Source organism: Magnolia sinica, chromosome 2, assembly GCF_029962835.1.
Source record: "Magnolia sinica isolate HGM2019 chromosome 2, MsV1, whole genome shotgun sequence".
Taxonomy (NCBI): domain Eukaryota; kingdom Viridiplantae; phylum Streptophyta; class Magnoliopsida; order Magnoliales; family Magnoliaceae; genus Magnolia; species Magnolia sinica.
The window spans coordinates 121,650,994-121,674,679 of record NC_080574.1 but is presented as its reverse complement, the minus strand read 5'-3'; the positions used below and the strand labels follow the sequence as shown (position 1 = coordinate 121,674,679).

Here is a 23,686-nt window from a genome sequence, read left to right as displayed (position 1 = left end):
TCGGTTTGATTTTCGGATATGACCTATCACCAGTATTTGGTCAGTTCCTTTGGAGTAACAGGTAGCTTCGAACAGGTATTAAAGATCAACACTGCAGGAATATTGAATAACTCTTCTTTTATCATTCACTGGTAAAATTGGTACTTGCAAGGGCAAATAACCACAGCCTACATGGACTGGGTTCTGGTGAGAGCCCAACCCCAACCATGGGCTACGGGCCTGAAAGCTAGGCCCACACCTGGCTGATGCCAGGTGCAAACAACCGTAGATTCTGGCTCAGGTAGGGCCTTGAATAGATAATGCTGTGGGATTCGGTACAATAATACCGGTTATGTTACTGAGGCTGCATCCCACCATTTGCTTTTGTATGGAATCCATCCACGTCCGAAAGGGCCACACCACCATGAAACTGGTAAGACCCAAAATAAGGCCGAAACAACCAGCACGTAGGCCACCACATGAATTTGAAAGTTCTTGGGGGTGGATATCCATTGTTTTCTATGGTATGGCCCACCTAATGATTGTATAGACCCCATTTTGGAGAATCCCAGCAATCATGGTGGTTTCACTTGATAGATGGGTTGAATGGCACCCACACATCAGTGGTGTAGACCCCAGAGAATTAAATAACATCAGCATGCAAGTGAATAAGCTTCCACGCATCTCTGGCGTCTTAGCTGAGCTGGTAGAGACATCCCTACGAGGGACTAATCCAGGCTCTGCGCCCAACTTGCCTTACCTTACGGACGCCTTGGAGGTTCCAACTTCCAACGCTTCACCAAAATGAATAAAGTGAACAAGAATTTAAGTATCCACCCAACTATATAGAGCAACTAAAGGGCCAAGAGGCTAGTTAAGAGATTAATCAGAATGAATCTGTCATTTACGTCTAAAAGAAACATGCTCAAGCTCTCCCCATTCCGAATGATCCTCCAAAATATCTTGGTGTTCCTATCTTAGAAAGAAGACCCAAAGCCCGTGATATGATATTCTTAATTGATAGAATAAATGATAGTCATCCCATTCAGAAAGGTACAGTTCCGACTCCAGCAGCTGGACAAACCTTGAAATCTGTAATTGTGGGAATCCCAAATTGTGCCATCAGTTTATAAACTTCCTCAACCAGCATGGAAGAACTTCAAAAGAAAAAAAGAAAAAAAAAATCAATGTGATCTCCTACAGAATAATAACAGCATTAACTTTTTTCAAAAACATGGTTAGAACAGATCTTTTTTTGTTCCTCTACAACTCTGCAAGTCCTATTGCCCTTAGATTTCATTATGCAAGAATAAACATGGTTGGCAAGGGCCTGTTTGGCTCTGCTTAAAAACACAACTTTGGACGATTCTAATTCCTGAAACTACATAATTAGTTATCAATCACAATTGGTTAGGGGTGGGTGTTAATTGCTTGTTAAAAAAGCAATTAACATAAAATTGATCATCCGATAAGCAACTTGGAGACATTTCCAAGAGCACTTTTGCTAGCGGACCTCACTTGAGGGAGGCAGAACACGTGTCAGATTAATGTGTACAACACATATTGGAGATCCGGGCCATATATGGAAACCATAGCACACTTCAACAAAAAAGCATCCACAAATCAGAGGCTAGGATTGTTCAACCAATCTAATCATTGGTCTGACTTAGCTATGTTGGGTTCCACAACCCAGTTTAATTTGAATTAATAAAGCAACATGTACAACATCTGATAACCAATGTATGAAGCACAATACCCTCACCAAATTATCAAATAAATCTGTCTACACGTATCGGTACAAAACATGTGTCAGATATCAGACGGACAATGCACATGTCAGAGATCCAAGCCATTCATCAAGTAGGGTACACCGTGAACACGCCACGGACCATAAATACTGTTGGTCCTCTGATCAGGCAGGGAAATGTCATTATCATGATTATGTACACCTTATACCAAATAATTGGGGTTGTCTTCATGAATCCCATTCCACCATTCCACTCTATCAAGGACCATGTCATCAGTTAAACCATATGTCATCAAATCTTTTCTTACCACCTCCACTCATGTCCTTTTGGGTCTTCCCCTTGCCTTTTTAGAGCCTTCCACTTGAACCAATTTACTCCTTCCTAGGACCGTCAACAGGTCTGGTTCAGACTAGGCCAAGGTCAGTCCAAGCCCGACCTGAGCCCATGATGGACCAAAATGGACAGGCCCGAGTCCAGCCTTGTAACTTAATAATCGGCCCAGCCAAGCCTGATCCTAGCCTAAGCCTATTTACCACCCCTGGAATTGAAATAGTCATCTAAGATAATGTTAATTGCTAGAGGAATTGGAATAGTCATTTACGAGAATATTAATTTCTATAAATAATTATGAAAAAGAATACTAATTGCTACTGGAGCTGGAATAGTCATCCAAGGAGAATGTTAATTGCTATTAAAAAGTTGTTGAATCTAAGATCACCCATTAAATATTTTAAAAAATATATTGAAAAAAGAAAAGAAAGAAAGAGGTGGAACTTTTGAATATACCCTTGGAAACCATAAACAGGCCAACCTAACGGGGCCTTTATACATAGCTCAAGCCTATCCCAATTAATAAATGAGCTTCATTTTTAGGTCCACCCCAACCCTTGGGCCACATATGCCAGCTCAAGTCAAGCCCGAAGCAAGCCAACCCATGGAAGACGAGCCATCCAAGCCCATTGACAGCCCTACTCCTAATTATTGTAGTTCTTGGTTTCATTGCCAATGCCCAAACAATACAAATCTATTTTCCCTCATCTTATTACCAATTGGTGCCATCCTAAGTTCCCCCAAACACATTCATTTGCAATTCTATCCTTGCTCATCTTGACATTCGTCCATCTCAACATCCTCCTTTCAACAACACTTCATCTTATGAACATGCCATTCCTTGACTGCCCAACATTTTGTCTTATAAATCATGGCTAGTCTTATAGCTACCCCATAAATTGTTCTCTTCAATTTGATCGGTATTTGGCAATCGCATAGAACTCCAAAGGCACACTTCGCTATATCCATCCAGCTGTAATTCTATGACCAACATCCTTCCCAATCTCCTCGCTTTATGAATTATCAACCCAAGACATTGAAAATGGTTAGGCAGGTCTAATTTGTATGAGAAAAGCGATGATGAAAATGATCATCATCAACTAAGCATTAACCAAGTAAATTGGGCAGGCTACATGCAATTCCGTAGTTCTACTGTACTAGGGTTGCTAATGGTTGAAGCTAGCCCATCTGGCTCCCGGGCTTGGCCCGCATCAGGCTGGACTCGGGTTGGCATATGCAGTCCTCAGACCTAAAAGTGAAGCCCATCTATCAATCAGGTCCAACATCCTTCTGGACTCTGGTTGGCATATGCAGTCCAAGGGCCGCACCTAGACTTAAAAGTAAAGCCCATCTATTAATCGGGTCCAACATCCTTCCCAATCTCCCCACTCCATGAATTATCAACCCAAGATATTGAAAATGGTTAGGCAAGTCAAATTTGTATGAGAAAAATGATGATGATGATAATCATCTAAGCCTAAACCCAAGTAATTGGGGTCGGCTACATGAATCATGTTCTACTGTTCCACTCCATTATAGATATTAATAGGCCAGGCTAGCTTGTTTGGCTCCTGGACATGGCTCACTTCGGGCTGGACTCAAGCTGGCATATGGAGCCCAACGCCAAGCTGGGCTCGGGTTGTTTACAAAGGCTCATCAACTCGGCCCGAGTCCAACACCGACAGGCTCGTTTATCATTTCCAAGGATATATTCAAAAGTTCCAGCTCTTTTTCTTTCTTTTTTTCTTTTTAAAAGAAAACGTATTTTTAAATTATTTAATAGCTAATCTATATTAGACAACTTATCAATAGTAATAAACATTTTCCTAGGTAATTATCTTAATTCAAATAGCAATCAACGTTCTCTTAGATGACTATTAATATCGTCCTAACTGACTATTCTAATTCCAATAGCAACTAACATTCTCCTAAATGACTATTAATAGCAATTCATATTCTCCTAGGTAACTATTCTAATTCCAGATATGGCAAATAAGGCCTGAGTCCAGCGCCGACAAGCTTGTTTATCATTTCCAAGGGTATATTCAAAAGTTCCACCTCTTTTTTTTTTTTCAATGTATTTTTAAATTATTTAATAGCTAATCTATATTAGACAACTTATTAATAGTAATAAACATTTTCCTAGATAATTATCTTAATTCAAATAGCAATCAACATTCTCTTAGATGACTACTAATATCGTCCTAACTGACTATTCTAATTCCAATAGCAACTAACATTCTCCTAAATGACTATTAATAGCAATTCATATTCTCCTAGGTAACTATTCCAATTTCAGATAAGGTAAATAAGTTTGAGCCTAAGCTAAGGATCTAGCTGGGCCAGTTATTAACTTACAACAAGGTTCCTGTCCATTTTGGTGATGATAGGAGAACTAAGAAATGATTTTTAATAGCTGACTTGACCTTAAGTGGCGTCTATACCACTCGTCCCAAATTTCTCCCTGCTTACAATTCATAGGTCAACTTATTACAACATCATGGAATATTTACTCTAATCAAGTACTTGAGAGGACACACACTCTCCCTCCCTCCCTCCCTCTACCAAAACTCGCCTATGCTCCAATAGAATTGCTCCACCAACATCAGAAGCAAGTGCCAGGTGCCTATCCATCCCAGCAATGTCCAGCAGTCCCCAAATTTGGTAATTCTCCTCTAATGTTTTCAATACAGAGTTAACCCCTACCACTTTCCCTAAGGGCCTGTTTGATTTTCCATGATGCAGGTAAATTCCTGGTAAATAAGTAATTATTATTTTTTCACTTGTTTGAAAATAGGTGAGTAATTCCACCTAGAAAATCGGTCCAAAAATATTGACTAAAATCCGTGGGCCCTACCGTAATGTGTATGATCTATCCGTGTCATCCATCTGTTTTATTAAAATATTTTAGGGCATGAACCGAAAAATGAGGCAGATCCAATGCTCAATTGGCCCACATGAAAGGAAACAATGGACTTAATTTGTCCACCGTTGAGAAGTTGCTTCTTGTACTGGACCCACATTGAGGTTTATTCACCATCTAACCCGTTCATAGGGTCACATAGACATGGATAAGTGAAAAACATAAATATAAGCTTGATCTAAAACTTCAAAGGGCCCCAAATTTTTTGTTTTTATGGTAGGCATTCGATTCTCACACTTTCATGTGGTGTGGTCCACTTGAGCTTTGGATCTGCCTAATTTTTGGGCTCATGCCCTAAATTTAGTTGGCATAATGAATGGGCGGTGTGGATATGCCACACACATTACGGTGGCCCCCATATTTATTTTACAAATTTCTCCATTTAAGTATTTAAAAAGAAACCGGTCAAGTCAGCATCTGGAAAGATGCAGTAATTACCTTGGTAAATAATGATTACTCATTTATAAGGTAATTACAGTTGAGCCAGAAAATCAAGCCCCAACGCAGCTTCTGACTGGTGGGCAAAATGGACTCTTTAGAAAATGCCACTCCCCAATTATGTGGCTAGCCATTTTACCATATACTATCCAGAGCATCTGGTGAACTTAACAATAGAATTTTCGACAATTGCAACTCCGAGACTCTAAAATTGGCCTAATGCTCCAAAAGAATCGCAATCCCCAACCCAACCAAAGAGAAAAAGACAAAAAGAAAAAGAAAACCACACATACACGCATTGAAAGCACTGGAGAACCATCCTAACAGCTCAAGGCTCCTCCTTCAGCACATACCACCTAGTAATTAGAGAGCCAGCCATATTTTAGCTTATGCTATTGACTTGTTGAAGACCTCTTGGCCAAGTGTGCAGTTTCGCCATACGAAGAGTGGATAGATCATCTCCTAGAAATGATTTTGGATGTTGTAAATATAGATAAGTCTAGCTATGCATTTGTTAGAACTTTAACTTAGTTTCTTTTACAAATTTTAGCATTTACAGAAAAGAAGAAAAGGTATTCACACCACGGGCATTTTACAATGCACAAGGCATAGTATCATCCTCTTTGTCACTAAGCCATTGTCCAACATACAACCCTACGACCATCCATATCAAGTGTTTTCAGAAAAGAACTATTCATATCAAGGAAGAAATTAAGCACCTCAGTTTTAGAGGAATGTCATTAGGGGGACAATAACAAATATATTGGAACTCCTCCATACAGAAAAGGTCCTTAATTGAATCACCAGGAGAATCAGAAAACTAAAAGTAATTGCAAGTTTAGCCGTATTCGATGTTCTATGTAGACATACCAAAGGTTTCCAAAAAGCCATGGGGCTTGATTTTCAATCCGCTCGAGATTGGCCAGCTCGAGACGAGAGAATAATACCAACAATCAGACCGTAGAGAGCGAGTGCTTCTGCAAAGATGAGTATAAGAATCATGCCCACGAACAGCTTCGGCTGCTGAGCATTGGCCCTGCAAAAAAGGAGAACGCAAACTTGTTACCATGGTCATATGCTCTATTTGCCAACAAATATCTTTTTCCCAAGTGTCAAACTAGCATTTGGGTGCATCACCACATTGTGGTCGCAAGGCTACAAGGTACCTAATCCTAGGACACTAGGTGGTGTGGAAAACAGAACGGCATTATGCAGCCCCACAGGCAAAACTGGAATTGCATTCAGATGAAAATAAACATTTTGAGAAATTCCTTTTGTCGATTATAAAAACCAGTGTAACATATTCTGGACACAAAGGCCAAGCAGTACTGGAGATTGTAAGATGAGCCTTCCAACAAGCACAAAATAGTCCAGTTTTAATAAAAGGAGACAACAAATTTTATTTGACCTGATATTCCTGAGTCAAGGATAAAGATCCTCGAGCTGAGAAACTGCACCATACACTTTTCAGTTCTGACAAATGGGCCTCATTTGTCGGAACACTCAGAAACAAGACCACAAGCATGCTATGCAGAGCCTGAGGCTGAGGATTTGAATACATCATTTCCTGACACTGCTGGTTGATGGGCCCCCAACATTTGGAATTACTGTGAACTAATAGAAGAAAGAGTTTGGACATCTCCTCAAAACCAAAAAAATTAAAACATGCAAACCTCGAAACCTCCCGAGTGAATGTCCATAAATTCACTGGGCCTCAAGTGAGGCAAGAAAACTTGGGTTTTTGAGATAATTTCTAAAGCCAACCAACTTCTCCAAGAGTGGGATACTACACTAGGCCTACATATGGCTAGTGTGCTAAGTTCCTTTCCCAGCATGCCCAACTTAGTCAAACCAGATAGTATATGCATACAGACTCGGAAGTATGGAGAACTGCTCAGCTGCTGATTTGACTGATTACACATTTATCACATAATCCAACCGCAATTAGTTAGATAAGCCTTAGATGATGATGGCACAGTGCCATTTATCACATAATCGAGTAAACTATTTTGTGTTTGATCTGATGAATAAATCTCATATAAAGCAGAATAAAACTATGGCTGCATTCAGAAAATGCACTCAAATAAGCATTCCATCCAAATATTCATGGGACGGATGTTGGTTTGAATAGAAAATCCGAAAATGGCAAAGCAGACCAAAGTTGCATGCATACTTGTCTTCCAATGGAAGCAATCCAATATTCTGAAGGCCATCTCCAGAATTGCAGCAGTCCTCCATGTATAGTATATTTTGAAAAAATTTAATACTTAAAAATCCAAAATGGCCACTTTTAATATCTTGGGTTCATAATTCATAAAAGTGGCAAGATTGGGAAGGATGTGACCCATAGAATTCAAGCTGGGTGGAAGAAATGGACACGTGTTATCATTGTGTACCAATCAAACTGAAGGGGAAATTTTATAGGATAGCTATAAGACCAGCCATGCTTAATGGGACAAAATATTGGGCAGTAAAGGAACAGCATGTTCTTATGATAAGCGTAGCTGAAATGAGGATGTTGAGATGGATGAGTGCAAAGACGAGGAAGGATAAAATTAGATATGAATGCATTCGAGTGAACTTGAGAGTAGTACCACTATGTAATAAGATGATGGAAAGTAAAATGGTTTGGTCATGTGCAATAAAGATGAAGAACTACACTGGTTAGGACTCGGGAGTGAGTTGGTAAAATTTGAAGGCTCTAGATGGGCAAGGGGAAATCTAAAAAGGTCATAGGTGAAGTTATAAAGAAAATACTTGATGACATATGGTCTAACCAGTGTTCCAAATATCAGTGATACTATCGGTATCCCCAGGACTATAATACTAAAACCCCAAGTGATATAGAAAATTCCAAATTTGTTAAACATATCTAATTTTGATATTATCCGAGATGTTTGGCAAAACCAACCGAACCAACGATATTTTGGACTCTGGACAGCATAAAAGTTCACTGGTATCAAGCAATACCAATGATAATATCGTTGATACCAAGGATACTTCCATAAAACGAATGAAATTCACAAAATAAAACCCAAAAATTGAAAAATCGGAAACAAACCGGAACTCAAAACTGACAATAAATCCATAGAAACTTCATTTTTAAAGTGTCAGCATAGATTGCATTGTCTATGCCATAATTCTCATGCATTGACATGGATTTGTAGCAAATAAATCAATATTTGATTGGGTAAAATGGGGAAATTTTGGAAAATTTTCAATTCCCTCCATTTTTACCCCTAAAATTGAGAATGAATGTTTAATTACTTGAGTGGGTAAATAAATCTATATTTGGGTAAAATGGGGAAATTTTGGAAAATTTTCAATTCCCTTTTTTTTACCCCTAAAATTGAGAATAAATGTTTAATTACTTGCATCTTACAGTATTTGAATGATATGAACTCATTCTGGAAATAATTGCACTGCTTTTCTCTGAAGACACATGGTTTAGGCCCTCGTAAAATGAAAACTTATTATGTATGGTTGTTTTTTGCAATACATTAATGCCTAAAAGTGTACGTGTCTTTTAACATCTCATGAAGTTTCACTGAAAAATTCCACCTTTTTCCCAATGTTTCCCTCACCTCAGTCAACAATATTTTTCCGAGTATCAATGATATCAATCATGTTCTTGCATCCCCAGTCATCAATACATGCAATGATACTGATACTCCAAACATTGGGTCTAACTGAAGTCGTGGTCCGTGTAAAATGGTGGAAAATGAATAATGTAGCTGACCCCAATTAGTTGGGATAAGGCTTAGATGATTATAGCGGTGGTGGTGATATAAAACTAAAAAATGTGTCACAGCCACAAGCATTTTATGCGAGTGCGAGGAAATGTTACTAGTCCTTAAAGAAACCAAATAACCTCTGAAAGATAAAACAAGGAAAGCAAATAGTAAGATATAACCATAAATCGCAAGATACTATTAGAATTTTTGGAGAACGATATTTAAGCATACGTATTTCGAATTGTTTCCCTTAAGAATTTCTATGAATTATGCGATTCAAATTGCAAATCATAGTTCTAATGACAATCGAAGAACCAAGCACAATGGTCATATGGATGAATGGCCAGTCTGCTCAATAGGGAATTTAGTAACAACCAAACACCACAAGTTTAAAAGTCCAATGCTCAAAACCAATTATGAATTTTGATCCAAAATAAGATAAGTGAAACCAATGGATCACAACCCCCCAATTCCAAGTTCTCTTATAAATGTAGAGGTATAAGCTTTGTGTCAATTAAGTAAGCTACCAAAAGTCACATTTCGTATAGAGTTATGGTACACATGATGGCAATGCATAGTCACCCTTCTGATGCAGCTCCAAAGTGGGCATGATCATATCAATGAACTGTTCAGTCATTTGTTGTGCTAGCATGGCCGCATACAGTATATCTTCAATTTCATAAAAGAGCCTACTTCTAATCAATTACAGGGTTTGGAGTTGTTTTGGGATTTTTTTTTTTCATGGATAACTTTGAATTTTGTTAGAAAACAAACAGCCTCTTCTCACCTAGAATACATCATCAACAGAATATCCATTCTATCGACAGGGATCATACAAGGATTGATCTCCTATCAATGATGAGGAGAGTTCTTAGCTGGCCCTTTTTTTGCAAGCTGATTAGTTGCAGAACTTGCATTGTGATAAACATGTGGAAATGATACAACCATATGCTCACTTTTCAAAAAATAAAAATAAAAATTGATACAACCATATGCTAACAATAATCTAGAGCCTCTCGATCATATTAGCAATCCTCCATGGAAATCTCTCCGATTTTGCCCATTTTAGCAATCCTTGAATCAACTTCAACAATAATCAGGGATGAATTAAAGTTTTCAACTACTTGGATTCCTCAAAGGAGCATAGTAGCCTCGGCAAGATTACAGTCCGAAACCCAATGGGCCCTGAGAACTGAATTTGCATGATGCCCTAAGAGCCTTCTCATACATAGGAATGCGGCAACGTCCTACTAGTGAATTCCGTATGGTGCTACAATTAATTGCTATCATGGTAGGAGTGATCGATTGGAATTTGGAAGATTGTGACTATAACTATGGTGCACTAGTAGAGATGCCCAAATTCTGTAGAGATCTACAACTGAAGAACTTTCTTGAGCTAACATCAACTTGTACTCTAGCGTGGCAATGAAATAACCTTAATCTCCTAATATCGTTGTAACATGTAAAACCTTCAGCATTATGGTTTCCACTTACAAGATTGGAAGCACTGTCTTCTCCCCTCTGCTTGCGATGTGTTTCATTATGGTAGACAGCTTCTGGCGTCGCATGAAATCAAAATAGTTGTCCAACAAAAAGTAGCAAATCTGAACATGAGTGAAATCCATCCGCCTCCTTCCTCTCTACGCTCATGTGATCCAACCCCTTGCTAGCATCCACATGGGTCCAATTCACAAAATCCTAATATCACTGCCGCATGTAAAACATTTGGCACTGGGTTCCTACTTGCAGCACCAGAGCATTGTCTTCTTTGTCCCCTCTTGCAATGTGTGGTTATAGTGGTTCTATGATGTTACCTAGCTTGTCATGATTCTTTAAGTCATTTTTTGACACAATGATGATTTATAATATATGTTATTATGTCATGAGCTGACCCAATGTCACAGCCCGAAATCCAACATTCGGGTTGGCCAGACCCTAATCTCGCATCTCAGGACATGATTCATATATATAATGTACATATGAACAATAACCACAATTTTAAACATCAAATCACATAATATTATTCCACATTACATACACTTTACAAATATAAAGAATAAGTATACAACCACCATCAACAAACTTAATCTCTCATCCACTATAATTCCTTTATGATAAAATTCAAACCAAAAGGAAGCAAATACTAGCAAAGCGGAACTAAACTTCTAGAATCCACTCCACTCGCTCTCCTAACTTGATTCTGATCCAGAAATTTTAAATCCCAAAAAGGATGAGCTGCGAAGTCCAGAGAGGTAAATTCTTACAGGTTTCCAAATATTTATGCTTTCCAAAAATAACACTTTTTACAAATAGAACTTTCCAAAGTAAAACTTTATTATTTAAAACATTTCCAAATTAGCTCACTTTCCAAAAATAACTTTCTTTTAAAAAATAACATACTTCCTAAAAATAACTCACTTTCCAAAGATGACAACATATCAAGAATAACAGTTTTTCAAAATTTTCAATTCTTCAAATACAACAATTTACCAAATATGGTTGTTTTTCAAATCAGTTTACCAAATATAACAGTTTTCTGAATATAGCAGTTTGTCTAGATACTGCAGGTTGACCAACTTAGCAGTTTTTGTGAATCTAGCATTGAAAATCAAGACAAGTAATGCAACTAATTAGAAACAAAATTGCTCCCAAGAATGAACTAAAATGCAATGATAACAGATGTCAAATCACATAATGCATGATGCAATGTACAAGGGGTGCGCCATCACCCACAAGTACGAGTCATCGGTAACACCAGGGACTTTTTTACCACCAGTAGGCCATAACCCTTTGCCAATACAACGCATGTCCAAACCATGGTCTCTTGTAGTTCTCATTATGTTCATCCATGTGGACCCACAGTGAGGCACACGATCAGCTCGGTAGGGCAAAAACTACATGCCGTTCCTATAAGTGACACTCGCACAATACACCTGAGCCAAGGTAGGCCAAAAGGATCCAATTGGGGCTTAAGGTTTGAACTAAGGGTCGCTAAGCCCCACTTATTTTCACTTTTAAGGTCTTTCAACATAAGGGATAGTATATCGCCCTACTCTTTGCCGGTGTTTCGGAAACCCATGATCAGGTTATCAGTACCCCATTTGTTTATGCATTGCAATTTCTCCAGGGAGGTTTGGGTTTCCATCCTTCATTTTTGTGGTGTTACCTGGGTTTTCCCAGAAAGCATCGTCGATTTTTTTAGGCAGTGGCATCATGGGAGATTTGGAAGGGAAACCAATAGGGTTTGGAGATTGTTCTTCTTAGCAAGGTTGTGGGCCCTTTGGAAGGAAATAAATTGCAGGTGCTTTAGGGATTCTCTCAATAATCCCTCAGGGGTTTGCTGTTCTGCTAGATCTCTTATGGTCCAATGGAGGGAGTGAGTGGAGCAACGTTCTAAAAGTTATTTTGTTTAGCTAGTTTTAGTTTCCTTTTACTTTAAATGTATTGTAAAAGATTTATACTGAAGAGTAAATGAGTTTTAGTTTGTGGCGATTGTATATTATTTGTTTATTTCTGAAAAGTGTATGTGTTGTGGAATAATATTATGTGTTTTGATGTAATAATTTGTGATTTATGGTTTATTTGCATTGTATATACGAGTCATGTCCTAGGATGCGGAGTCGGGGTTGGGCAACTCGGGTGCCAGATTTCAAGGGCGTGACACCCCAATTGTTGGCATAAGGCTTAGAAGATGATGTTGTTATCTCATGAGAGGAGCTTTTAATTTCCTTTTAGGTTCTCTCTTTTATATAAGAAGATAATCGCCCTAACCCTTCTAATGCCACAGACAATGGTGACCCTAGCATTCATTGTGATGCCCGAGAGTGACCCACCGCCACATGAACATAGTTGCGCAACTTGATCAACCATAGGTCACTTTCTCTTAGGGCATGTTTGGTTTTCCAATTATGACGATAAATGGTTGTAAATGGGTAATGATTATTTACTATTGTAATTGTGTGGTGACATCACTTACATTTGATTACAATGATGATTTTGCATTGTTTGTTTCACCCAAAAATCACTGTAAAAATGGTAGTTTTATAATGTGAAAATGTAATGATTATAATTTACTTTACCTACTTCCTTTACAAGTGCATTTGACTCTCATCTACGAGCCATAATTCATGTTTAAACAAACAACTATAAATGATAATGACGGCTCATTTACTTTGCATTATAGGAACGGGCCCTTAATGTTGCTGAAACAATCCATTGAAATCAAGAAGCCCTGACCACAAAAATCCATTACCATCGGAAATTGGCAAATGCCATGGTTGACATTGTCATGATTGTGGAACTCTTGCAACTATCACATCATAGATGTTTTAATGGTGGTGGGTTTAACACGAGTTTCTTACGCCATTGGTTGTTGACCATTCAATGTCACTAAATTCCGGCACAGACCACAAAACTCCAACACATGTGAATTTGGAAACGAATCTTTACGTCGTTGGATCTGGACTCCAAGGTGGTGGGTTTCCTTTCGGGTTTTGGTATGTGAGCGATTGAAGATAAAGCCTCTTATGGGATTGGATTTGTATTTTGGGCTGAATGGGCCATTGAATACCAAATTTATGAGTCGACCCAAAACAGATCATAAGTCATAACAAGTCTTTCCTAATAGTTGCAACTCTGTGTGTCTCATCTCTAAGATCATGGGTTCAAGAACCCATGCATGCGTGTGGTGTAAGAGTGTTGGTCTCATGTTTCCAAAATAAAAATAAAAATAAAAATAAAAAATAGTTGCACCTTGCCTCATCTCTTCTCTTGGCTCAATGGTAGACACTATGTCTCATCTATGAGGTCATGGGTTCAAGAACCCATGTGTGCATGGGGTGTAAGAGTGTGTGTTTCTCACCTTTCAAAAAAAATAAAAATAGTTGCACTTTTGCCTTGGTTACGGCCACCTGCAGACTGTGTTGTTTGACAGTTAGTGTTCGCAACGGGGAGGCTTCAAAGTTGGCTCTGATGCAACCAGCTTGCCCACTTCACAGATATATGGCTTTGAGGATACCTTTTGTGAAGATTGATTTGGTTGGATCTGATGTATGTTGCTGGGAACACATAATGAGATCCACCAGAGCTGTCTCCACAAATTGCTCAACCATGTGAGCCCTATTGTATATACAATTTGCATGGGTGCACTTGTGTTTTTTTCATTTGCAAGAGATTTGAAAATCTTCCAAACACACCATCGATGACCTTAACAAGAAGAAAAAGTCAGCACAAACTTCAACACTAGAGCAAAGTATTAATCATGTCTTGACGGACTTGATTGATATTTTGAGAAAAAAAAATTGCACAAGGCACAAGCAATGAGACCATGTGCACATATAAAAATGGACAAGAAAATACACCTCAACCAAATACACCATTCTTAACACTATACATGACAACTCATTAGGTCATTTGAGAAAGATGGGTTTGGCCATAGAGTCCTAATTGGAACTATGCAAGTGCATTTGATCGAGACTTTTGAGTCCTCAAATGTGGGTGGAGGCATATACTTGCCCACAAATGCATCCATGAAGGACAACCTCATCAAGTCAATAATTATGAGATGATCTCTGACCTAGTGGATGCGGACAGTCATTCATTGTCAAATAAAAGATTTAACACGTATTCAGGACACACCTGAATTCATGGGAATTTATGAAAGACATACTACTACATAACAATTTTGTAAAGACTCTCGCAAATCTAATTCAACATTTGGATCTACAAGCTCTTGGAGAAGTGCTACAAGCTCCAGCCATTGGATCCGTCCTAGAGAGGTGTGCTCGTAGTGCATCTTGTGTAAAAAAGCTCGTGAAAAAGTGTGCTACGACCTTTGGTCATTGTGGCATCATTAAGACCCAAAAAGGCAAGATGAAAAAGAAGTGTAGAGTAGGAGTAACATCCCCACCCTTAGGAATCCAAAATCCCCTAAAGCTTAAGTGTGAAGCTAAGAGCAAAGTAATAGTGAAGGTATCTCTTCGACAAAATAAAGATGCCATGTTTTGCATGTGGGAGGCTAGGGCATTTTGTCAAGGAATGTCATATTTGTCTTGATTAATCTCAGATTCTCAGTGCATTCAAGTAATGTTGGAACCAACCATTGATGCCTCCAATGTGGATTGCTTTTTGGATCATGAACAACACAACATGTAATGAGCAATGAGGATTTATTGAGCACCCCCAGGCGAGGCTAGAAGAGTAGTAGATATTCATGAGGAACAAGGTGCATGGACAAGTTCAAACAATCATCTTTTCACATGAAAAACACAACGATGTAACCTGAAAGTTATTAAGTTCCTCATTGGGGGTTGGTGCAAGTGCACAAACATCTAAGTGTGGTTCTATGGTGCTCCCCTGAAAGTTGCATCTTTTGGTTCCTTACTTGGGAGGACGAATATCTTTTCTTTTTTTTTTGGAGAGAGTTGGAAGAGGTTCTTGATTATTGATAAACTTCAAAAGGGGTCAATGGTTGTCCCTAATGTGTGTGCGATGTGTATGATAAATGAAAAATCAGCAGACCATCTAGTTATTCATTGCCTGTTTGCACAGAAGGTGTGGATGAGTTTCTTTAGGCTTTTCAATATGTCATGGGTGATGCCCGACTCTATTGGCAATCTCATCATGGATTGGCACGGTGTTGGGCTTGGGAAGCAAACAAGGGTAATTTGGAGATTGGTTTTGCAGGCAGTCCTTTAGGCAATTTGGGTGAAAAAGAAATGGAAGATGTTTCAAAAATGAGAATAATCAGAAGTGAAAGTAGGGCAATGCTTTATATGGTGGGATGGGCCCCTTCTGTAAAAAGTCCTGAGGATAGTAATTTTTCGTTCTTTCTTGGGTTGTAATCCTTTGCGCTATCTCAGTGCTTTTCTCAATAAAATTACCCTTTTTTTAGAGAGATAAATTACCATTACCTCTCAGAAAAACCAGAACGATGTAACCATATGTTATATTATACTCTCCTAAGATGAGGAGAAATTTAATGCTATGTTGCTTCATTTGGAAGGATAGTTTTGGCATAGTATCTAAGTCATGCACAATTACTTAAGATAGAGCTGTACATGCTCACAATTTTTAATTTGGATGGTTTATTTAAGTTAAGAGTTAGTTATAGAACCTTCAGTTAATTCAGTATTTCCCTTGTCTACTTTAACAACTGTAGATCTACCTTATGCTATTGTGAAATTTCTTAAGTGCAAGCTAGATTATGGCATATAGGAAAGAAGAAGCTCACTAGACTTGCTTAAGAGAGTTTGTTGAAAAACCTAACCAAAATTGACCTTCCCCAATGTGAGCATAGTTGTATATGGCAAGGCATCTAGGAAACGATTCTCCAAGAAAGATGGTATGATAGACTGCTGCATCTAATTCACTCAAATATTTGTGGACCACTGAGTGCTAGCACCTAAAAGGACCTTCTTACTTCTTGTAATTCATCAACTATCTTTTGAGATATGGCGTGCTATAATTGATGAGAAAAAATGAATGGCATGGTTTACCTCATATCTCACAAACCCAAGGCTCTAAAGCAGCATTTTAAGAAACATAAAAGATTGGATATCCTAATTCAAGTAGGAAGTTGGAGAGGAGAGCCAAAAAACTTATCAATTCAATGTCTATCATCATCATCATCATAGCCTAGGTCTGGCCTAGAAAACTTACATAATAGAAAAATATATACGACAAGCATACATAAAATTGTTAGTTCAACACTCAACAGTAGCTTATTTACTTACAGGGCATGCCAAAGGTCACAAGTATACGGAAAACGAAAAACAATTCTCCATTGATAGATTCACTGATGGACGGAAAAGAAAACCCTTAACAATTGAAAAGAAGGCGCCGAATTACTTATCCTACACATTGAATAAAGAAATTCTGGCATTGCATGGCATTATATGTGGTGTTCTAAACCATTAATCTGGCAGGCACCCATGAACAGGCTATAGTTAAATAAATAATTTAAAAAAAAAAAAAAAAAACAATTCCACTGATCAGATTTATGACTACAAACATGCATAATGAAGAATATTAGCAACAGTCAGGCTCGATCAAACATTATCTACATATAAATGAATAAGAATCTGCACAATGTACACAAGTTAGAAAAGACACGATCTTCAAAAATCCAAATGAATAAATAAAAAACCTGAAGAATGCTAACTGCTCAGTCACCAGACTCGCTGCCAGATCTACAAAAGAAAATGAATAGAGAGAGATAAATTACCGGACGCCAGCATCGCCGACAATCCCAATTGCCATCCCGGCCGACAACCCAGCAAGCCCGCAAGCGAGCCCCGATGAGAGGTGCGCATACCCATCAAAAAGATAATATGATTTCGCCTTCGGGTTGATTCCAGTGCTTATAATAACGGCGATGATCAGGCCGTAGATTCCAAGGACTCCAGCCATGACGACGGGCACGATCGATTTCATGACGAGTTCCGGGCGCATCACGCCCATCGACGCGACACCGACACCGCTCTTTGCCGTGCCGTAGGCGGCCCCCATGCCTGCGAAGAAACAGATCAGGACCGGAGATAGAAGAGAGACGGACATAGATAGAGATCGTGGCCGTAGAAAGAAAGGAGGGGCAGATCAGAAAAGAAGAAATTACAGGAGAAGACGAGGGCAGCAGCGGCGCCGAGGAAGCCGAAGAAGGGAGCAGTTTCGTCGCCGCTGAAAGTAGAAGACATCTTCTCCTTGCTTTTTCTGCTGCAAATCTAGGGTTTTGCTCTCTCTCTCTCTCTCTCTCTCTCTCTCTCTCTCTTCTCGGTGTTTTTGGCGGAGAAGAAGAGATTTCTGGATCCGAATTATTATATGATTGAGGATGATGATGGGAGCTCGAGGATATATGTATTGTGTACTCGGGCATATTCATGAAATGAGGCCAGATCCACTACAAAGCTGTGTAGATTAAGGTCAACCAACAATGTGACGTGTATACGGCCTACCATGATGTTTACATGAAATCCAATCCGTCCATCATGTTTTTAATTTTATTTTATATTTAAAAATAAAAATCAGTAAGATCCCAGTCTTAAATGGGCTACAATAAAAGTAACAGTTAATATGGGGGTGCCCAACCATTGAAAACATTCCAAATAATTTGTCGGCCCACCGTAATTTTTTATGCCATCTGATCCATTCTAAAGTTGTGCCCCACCAGGATGAATGTGAAACCCTAAAATCAGATGGTTCTAAAACTCAGATGGGTTACACAGGAAAAACCATGCCTAAGGCCTCTAAAATCATGGGATCCACTAAGCTTTGGATCATCCTGACATTTGTCCTGCAAGAACATGAGATGGTGCCCATGATGGACAGATTGGATGGCGTGCACGCATCATGGTGGGCCCCACACATCTAACGTATATTAATCTTAACATGTTATGTATTGGAGCACACAGCACCGGCGTCCGTACCGGTCGGTGATTCGGTGCTGGAAAAGCTCTGGTTTGCCCCACCATGTATGTTTTTTGTCCACACCGTCCATCCAGTTTGCCAACTCATTTTAGGGTAATATCTCAAAAATTAGGCAGATCTAAATCTCAGTGGACCACACCATAGGAAACGGCAGTAATAGAACGCTTACGGAAGTTTTGGATCAAGTTTATGTTTGAGTTTTTCTTTTGGTTGAATTAACTGAACAGGTTGGATGGCAAATAAGGTCCTTACTCTTGTGCTCGGGTGGTAGGTTCCCACAGCTCCAAAGCATTTGATATTAGAAAGATGAAGAAACAAGGATAGCATGGGAATATATGTTAGACAATTAAATGAAAATTAAAGAAAATTATTTTGGTTTAATAAACGTGACAGCCAGTGAAGTTTTTAACGGTCGGCATTCAATCATTACTGTAGTGTGGTTGGATTTGAATTTGCCTCCCGGCCGTGTCCAATAATGAGTGGATGCGAATTGCCAGTGGCCCTAGGCACATGAAAATCCTGTGGTCATAAGCTACGTGGGCCTCACAGAAATTCCCGTGACAAATCCACTCCGTCCATCAGTTACTCAAGATCACACTAAAACAGGAAAATTTTTAAAAAATAAAAAATAAATAAAAAAATCAAACAGACCCAATGCTCAGGTGGGCAACACTACATGAAACAGTGGGGATTGAAGGTCCACCATTAGAAACTTCGTGGGGGCCACAAATTTTGGGATGATATTCGTGCCTACAGTTCATCTGAGTGGTAATAACCCTATTAACGGTTTAGATGGCATATAAATTTGGTCAGCTACTCGTGCTCACTGTTTCATGTGTGGCCCACTTAAGTTTGAATCTTCTTAATTTTTAGATTCTTCATTTGTTATCATCTTGAGAAACTGATGGATGGAGTGGATTTAAGAAACTGATGGATGGAGTGGATTTATGACTGCTATCTCTGTGCCCCACTTAGCTTACCCCATGAACTTTCGTCCAATATGAGTTGGCAAAATGGATGGACGGCGTGGATAAAACACATACATGATGATGGGCCCACGGATCTTTTGCAGCATCGACCAGTGCCAACGTCATTGTACACTATGCAATACGAATCCATGCTATTCATCCCACTACATATTCGACCGTTGGCTGTTTCTGTTATCCATTGTTATTTTAATAGCCAGGTATCAGAATAATCAGATGGGTAGGAACGTCCAACGATAGTAATTTTTGAAATAGAGACGATCCTGTTGCTTCTTGCAACATCACCAGCCACGTGTTCCATGGAGAGATGGCTCTACCTTCTCTGTCTTCTCTCTGAATAGAGGAATCATATATAATGTATGCCACTGCAAATTTCTTCGTACATTTAAACATTGACAGCTAGCAATTGATATTTGTATAGATCTCATCTGGAATTTATAAGGGCCAATCATAGGTGGGCCCCACTAAGCAACATAGCATATCAAATTTGGACCTGCGAATAATGAGCTAGCCGATGAAATAATGGGAAAATGAATTGATTTGAACAATCTGCCCGGCCGTTGCTTGAATTCAAGAAATCCAATAATAGGTACATCTGCAATGGGACCCTTCAAATCAATGGGCTAGAGTGCCCGGCCTGCAGGGAGCAGAGAAAAAACAGGCATATTTGAAATCTTGGACTCCATTGAAAGAGAAAATAGTCTCTCTTAATCTGACACTTTTCTGCCATTTGACACGTAAGGGAAATTAGATTTCACAGAGTCATTAGGCTTTTTCACCTATAATTTTTTTCTTACACAAGAAACAAAAGTAGAATCAATATAAGATTTCAGCTGAGTTTTCTCTACAGATCAAGCATAACCTAACATTTGGAATCCATTATTTTAATTTGATGGTCGAAATAATCATTATCGTTTCCTTTATACTCCTATGGGATCCATGATTTAAAACAAGTGCCCAGGGCCTCTTTGGAACTGGCGATTAAATGGTATGGAATTACATCAAATGGAATTAACACTATTATTGCACAATAATTCATTGTAGGGAAATACCATGTTATTTTGGCTGTACAATTTCACATTTGGGATTAAATTCTTTCTTTGGAAAAATCACTATATTAAGTGAAACCTGCATTTGGTGGTCAATGGAATTGTAATCAATGGACCAGATTTCACAAAAGATGCCGGTCGCTTGTATGCAAATTGTAATCAATGAAATAGATTTCATGACCTATGTCAGTCCCCTATACACATACAACTCGAAATGTCACTTATAAGGGTGCATATGAATGGGCAGCATGGATAAGACAAATGCATCAATGTGGGGCCCACGGATGAGGATTTCAAAATCCACTAGAATCCGGTAGAGTCTACTATTGGAACTAGATGATATGATAACTAAATTAATCTAATCCTTGCCTCATTTCCGGACATCAAATAAATTTTGCATGGGAATAAATGCAATTCCATGCCACCTAATCCCATGTACCAAACGGGCCCTTAGGGTGTTTGTCTTAGGAAGTTATTGCCCCAAATGGAAATTTTTAAGACAAGAAGAACCAACGTGCTAAGAAAAACGAATTTTAGGGTATCTAACATTATCTTAGTCGAATGTGATTTTAAAAATGAAAATTTTGGCCGTTGTCCCGTTTGAGCATTTAAAATAAATTCACTTGTATAGAGATGTCAGGAGTGATTTTAGCCGCGCAAGGACAACTCGCAATTCGCATAATGAAAACTAAGAGTGGATGTTGTAAACTTGAGAATCTAGAGAATTATCCCTGATGTTTTTCTATATTGCTTCAACCCAAAGGTGGGTTTAAATAACCACTCTACGAGACTATACAAGGAAGCTTATTTAGAGCTTCTCTATACATAGTATATTACATCTAATGATAACTCAAATATGAAATATTCTCATACCCCCCTTAAACTGATGTGGAATAATAAACTAATATCAGTTTGCCACGAAGAAACCTATGATGGGATAAAGTTATAGTTTTGGTAAATAAATCAGCAAGTATAGGTCTGATGTCACATGAGGAAGAGAAGTAATTCTAACTGTGTATTTTTCTATCACAAACTGGCAGTCCACTTCAATGTATTTAGTGCGCTTGTGAAATACTGAATTAGAAGTCAACTGAATAGCACTAAGGTTGTCAGGATATAATGGAGTCGGCAAAGACAAATGAATCCCAAAATCTGTAAACAATCCCCGAAACCAAGTAATTTCACTACATGCATCTGCCATTGCATGGTATTCGGCTTCTGTACTGGATCTAGATACCGTGATTTGCTTTTTATACTTCCAGCTAACCAATGATTATCTTAAGAAAACACAATAGTCAGTGGTGGACCGTCGTGAAATGGGACAACCTCCCCAGTCTGCATCAGAGTAAGCAAATAATTGTATATCATGTGATGATGGAAAAAAAAAAGCGTCTGATTGAGGGTACCTCGAAGGTATCGAATAATGCAATGAACTGCCTACATATGCAATGTACAAGGTGCCTCGACAAACTGGCTAACAAACTGCATATGAGATATCAGGACAAGACATGATGAGATAGACTAATATCTCCACCAGCTGCCTATAGGATGTAACATCTAGGAGAAGGTCTCCACCATCTTTCCCATACTTGACATTAATTCCAGATGAGTCTCATGTGATTTGTTATATATAAGATTTACTAACTTGATCAGATCACAGGTATACTTCCATTGACTTATGAGATAACCTTGAGTATTATAAGAAATGTCAAGACCTAAAAAATATGTTAATGGCCCTATATCCTTCATATGAAATGAGGAGTGAAGTGATGATTCGAGATCAACAATTCGTTGAGCATCACTTCATATGATGAGAATATCATCAACATAAACCAATAAAGCAACAAGACCTGAATTAAACTTGAGAATAAACAGTGATGAGTCATATTAGCTTTGAGAATAGCCCAGCGTGGTTAACACCTCATGAAAATTTTCAAATCATGCTCTTGGTGCTTGTTTGAGTCCATATAAAACTTTAGATAGCTTGCAAACTAAACGTGAATCCTTGGACTTATAATCGGGAGGTCGCTTCAAGTAAACTTTTTCTTTAAGATTCCCATGAAGGAAAGCATTCTTGACATTGAGTTGATTGAGTTGCCAACCTTTAAAAGAACTTATAGCGATTAAAGAACGGACTGTTTTCATTTTTCTACCAGAGCAAATGTCTCATAATAATCAACTTCATACTCTTGTTTATAGTCCTAAGCCACTAGCCGAGCTTTGTATTGATCTAAGCTCCTATCAGATTTTAATTTCATAAGCCACTATACCCATTTGTTGCCTATCAAGAGACAGTCCCAAGCTCGCAACAAGACGAAGAAGAATGACCAAAAACAAAAGATTGCAACGCCTCATCCAAATCCTAAGAAGGGGAAAGGAAAGAAGAAATCAAGAAAGTCAAACATACTTTGCTTCGTTTGTGAAAACTTTGGCTACTATGACCGCCAATGCATCCAAAAAAATGGAAATTCCTAAGTCACTAGATACTTTGTTTGTACGCATTTGTTCCAAAATCCTTTATGTTGATACTCTATCTGACAAGTGGATTTTGGATTTAGGTGTAACAAAGCACATGACACGAGATCGTTGATAACTTGAGGAATTCCATCCTATAGCCAATGAGAGTTACAAGGTGTACATAGGGAATAATGTTGCCTAAGACATAATAGGGATTGTCGTTATTATCTTTGTACGCTCATAGGGAGGATAATAACCCTTTGTGATACTCATTTTGTACTGGACATGTATCAAAATTTAATTTCTGTTTTTCGGTTGTTAGTTGATGGTTTTGATATTCGTTTTTTCGGGACAAAAGTTTCATTAAGACTCAATAACTTCATCTTTGCATGAAAATTTTTAATTTCATATTTATTTATTTTAGACATAAATAGTGATAATGCACATATTGTTTTATCTCATATGTCGAATGAAAATTTAGTCTCTGAATCTCTAAAATGACATACGAGGTTAGGTCACATTAGATAAACCGTATGACAATACTAGCACGTGCTGATATGTTGAGTTCATTATCTAAAGTTGATTTATCATTTTGTTTACGTGTCCGGAAAGACTTCTC

At 38.4% G+C, this 23,686-nt stretch overlaps 2 protein-coding genes across 5 annotated transcripts in view; both read right to left on the bottom strand.

The window, feature by feature from the left end:
* Positions 1-799: 799 nt before the first annotated feature.
* Positions 800-17,908, bottom strand: LOC131237504 (V-type proton ATPase 16 kDa proteolipid subunit). 3 transcript variants are annotated; one of them, XM_058235318.1, is made up of 4 exons: positions 17,767-17,908; positions 17,377-17,662; positions 6,289-6,454; positions 800-1,136 (listed from the first exon to the last, which is right to left on the bottom strand). In XM_058235318.1, exons 1-3 carry the CDS (start codon positions 17,843-17,845, stop codon positions 6,322-6,324), a joined length of 498 nt encoding a protein of 165 aa, XP_058091301.1. In that variant the 5' UTR covers positions 17,846-17,908; the 3' UTR covers positions 800-1,136; positions 6,289-6,321. The 3 variants fall into 3 exon arrangements, with proteins under 3 accessions (XP_058091301.1, XP_058091300.1, XP_058091302.1); XM_058235317.1 differs by having other exon boundaries at positions 800-1,071; XM_058235319.1 differs by lacking the exons at positions 800-1,136; positions 6,289-6,454 and adding an exon at positions 13,986-14,357.
* Positions 17,887-23,686, bottom strand: part of LOC131237505 (aldose reductase-like) — a 26,191-nt gene continuing 20,391 nt past the window's right edge. The window contains exon 5 of one of the 2 annotated variants that reach the window (XM_058235320.1): positions 17,887-18,099. In XM_058235320.1, coding sequence (XP_058091303.1) covers positions 18,049-18,099 — 51 coding nt within the window. In that variant the 3' untranslated portion in view covers positions 17,887-18,048. Of the gene's footprint in view, positions 18,100-20,061; positions 20,199-23,686 lie in introns of those variants that run through there. The other variant, XM_058235321.1, reaches the window with a different exon arrangement.

Coding starts and splice junctions, on each gene's coding strand:
- LOC131237504 (XM_058235318.1), bottom strand. CDS start 17,845: ATGTCTTCTACTTTCAGCGGCGACGAAACTGCTCCCTTCTTCGGCTTC. Junction 17,663..17,766: donor TGCTGCCCTCGTCTTCTCCT/GTAATTTCTTCT, acceptor GTTTCTTCGCAG/GCATGGGGGCCGCCTACGGC. Junction 6,455..17,376: donor GTCGGCGATGCTGGCGTCCG/GTAATTTATCTC, acceptor CCTTTTTTGCAG/GGCCAATGCTCAGCAGCCGA.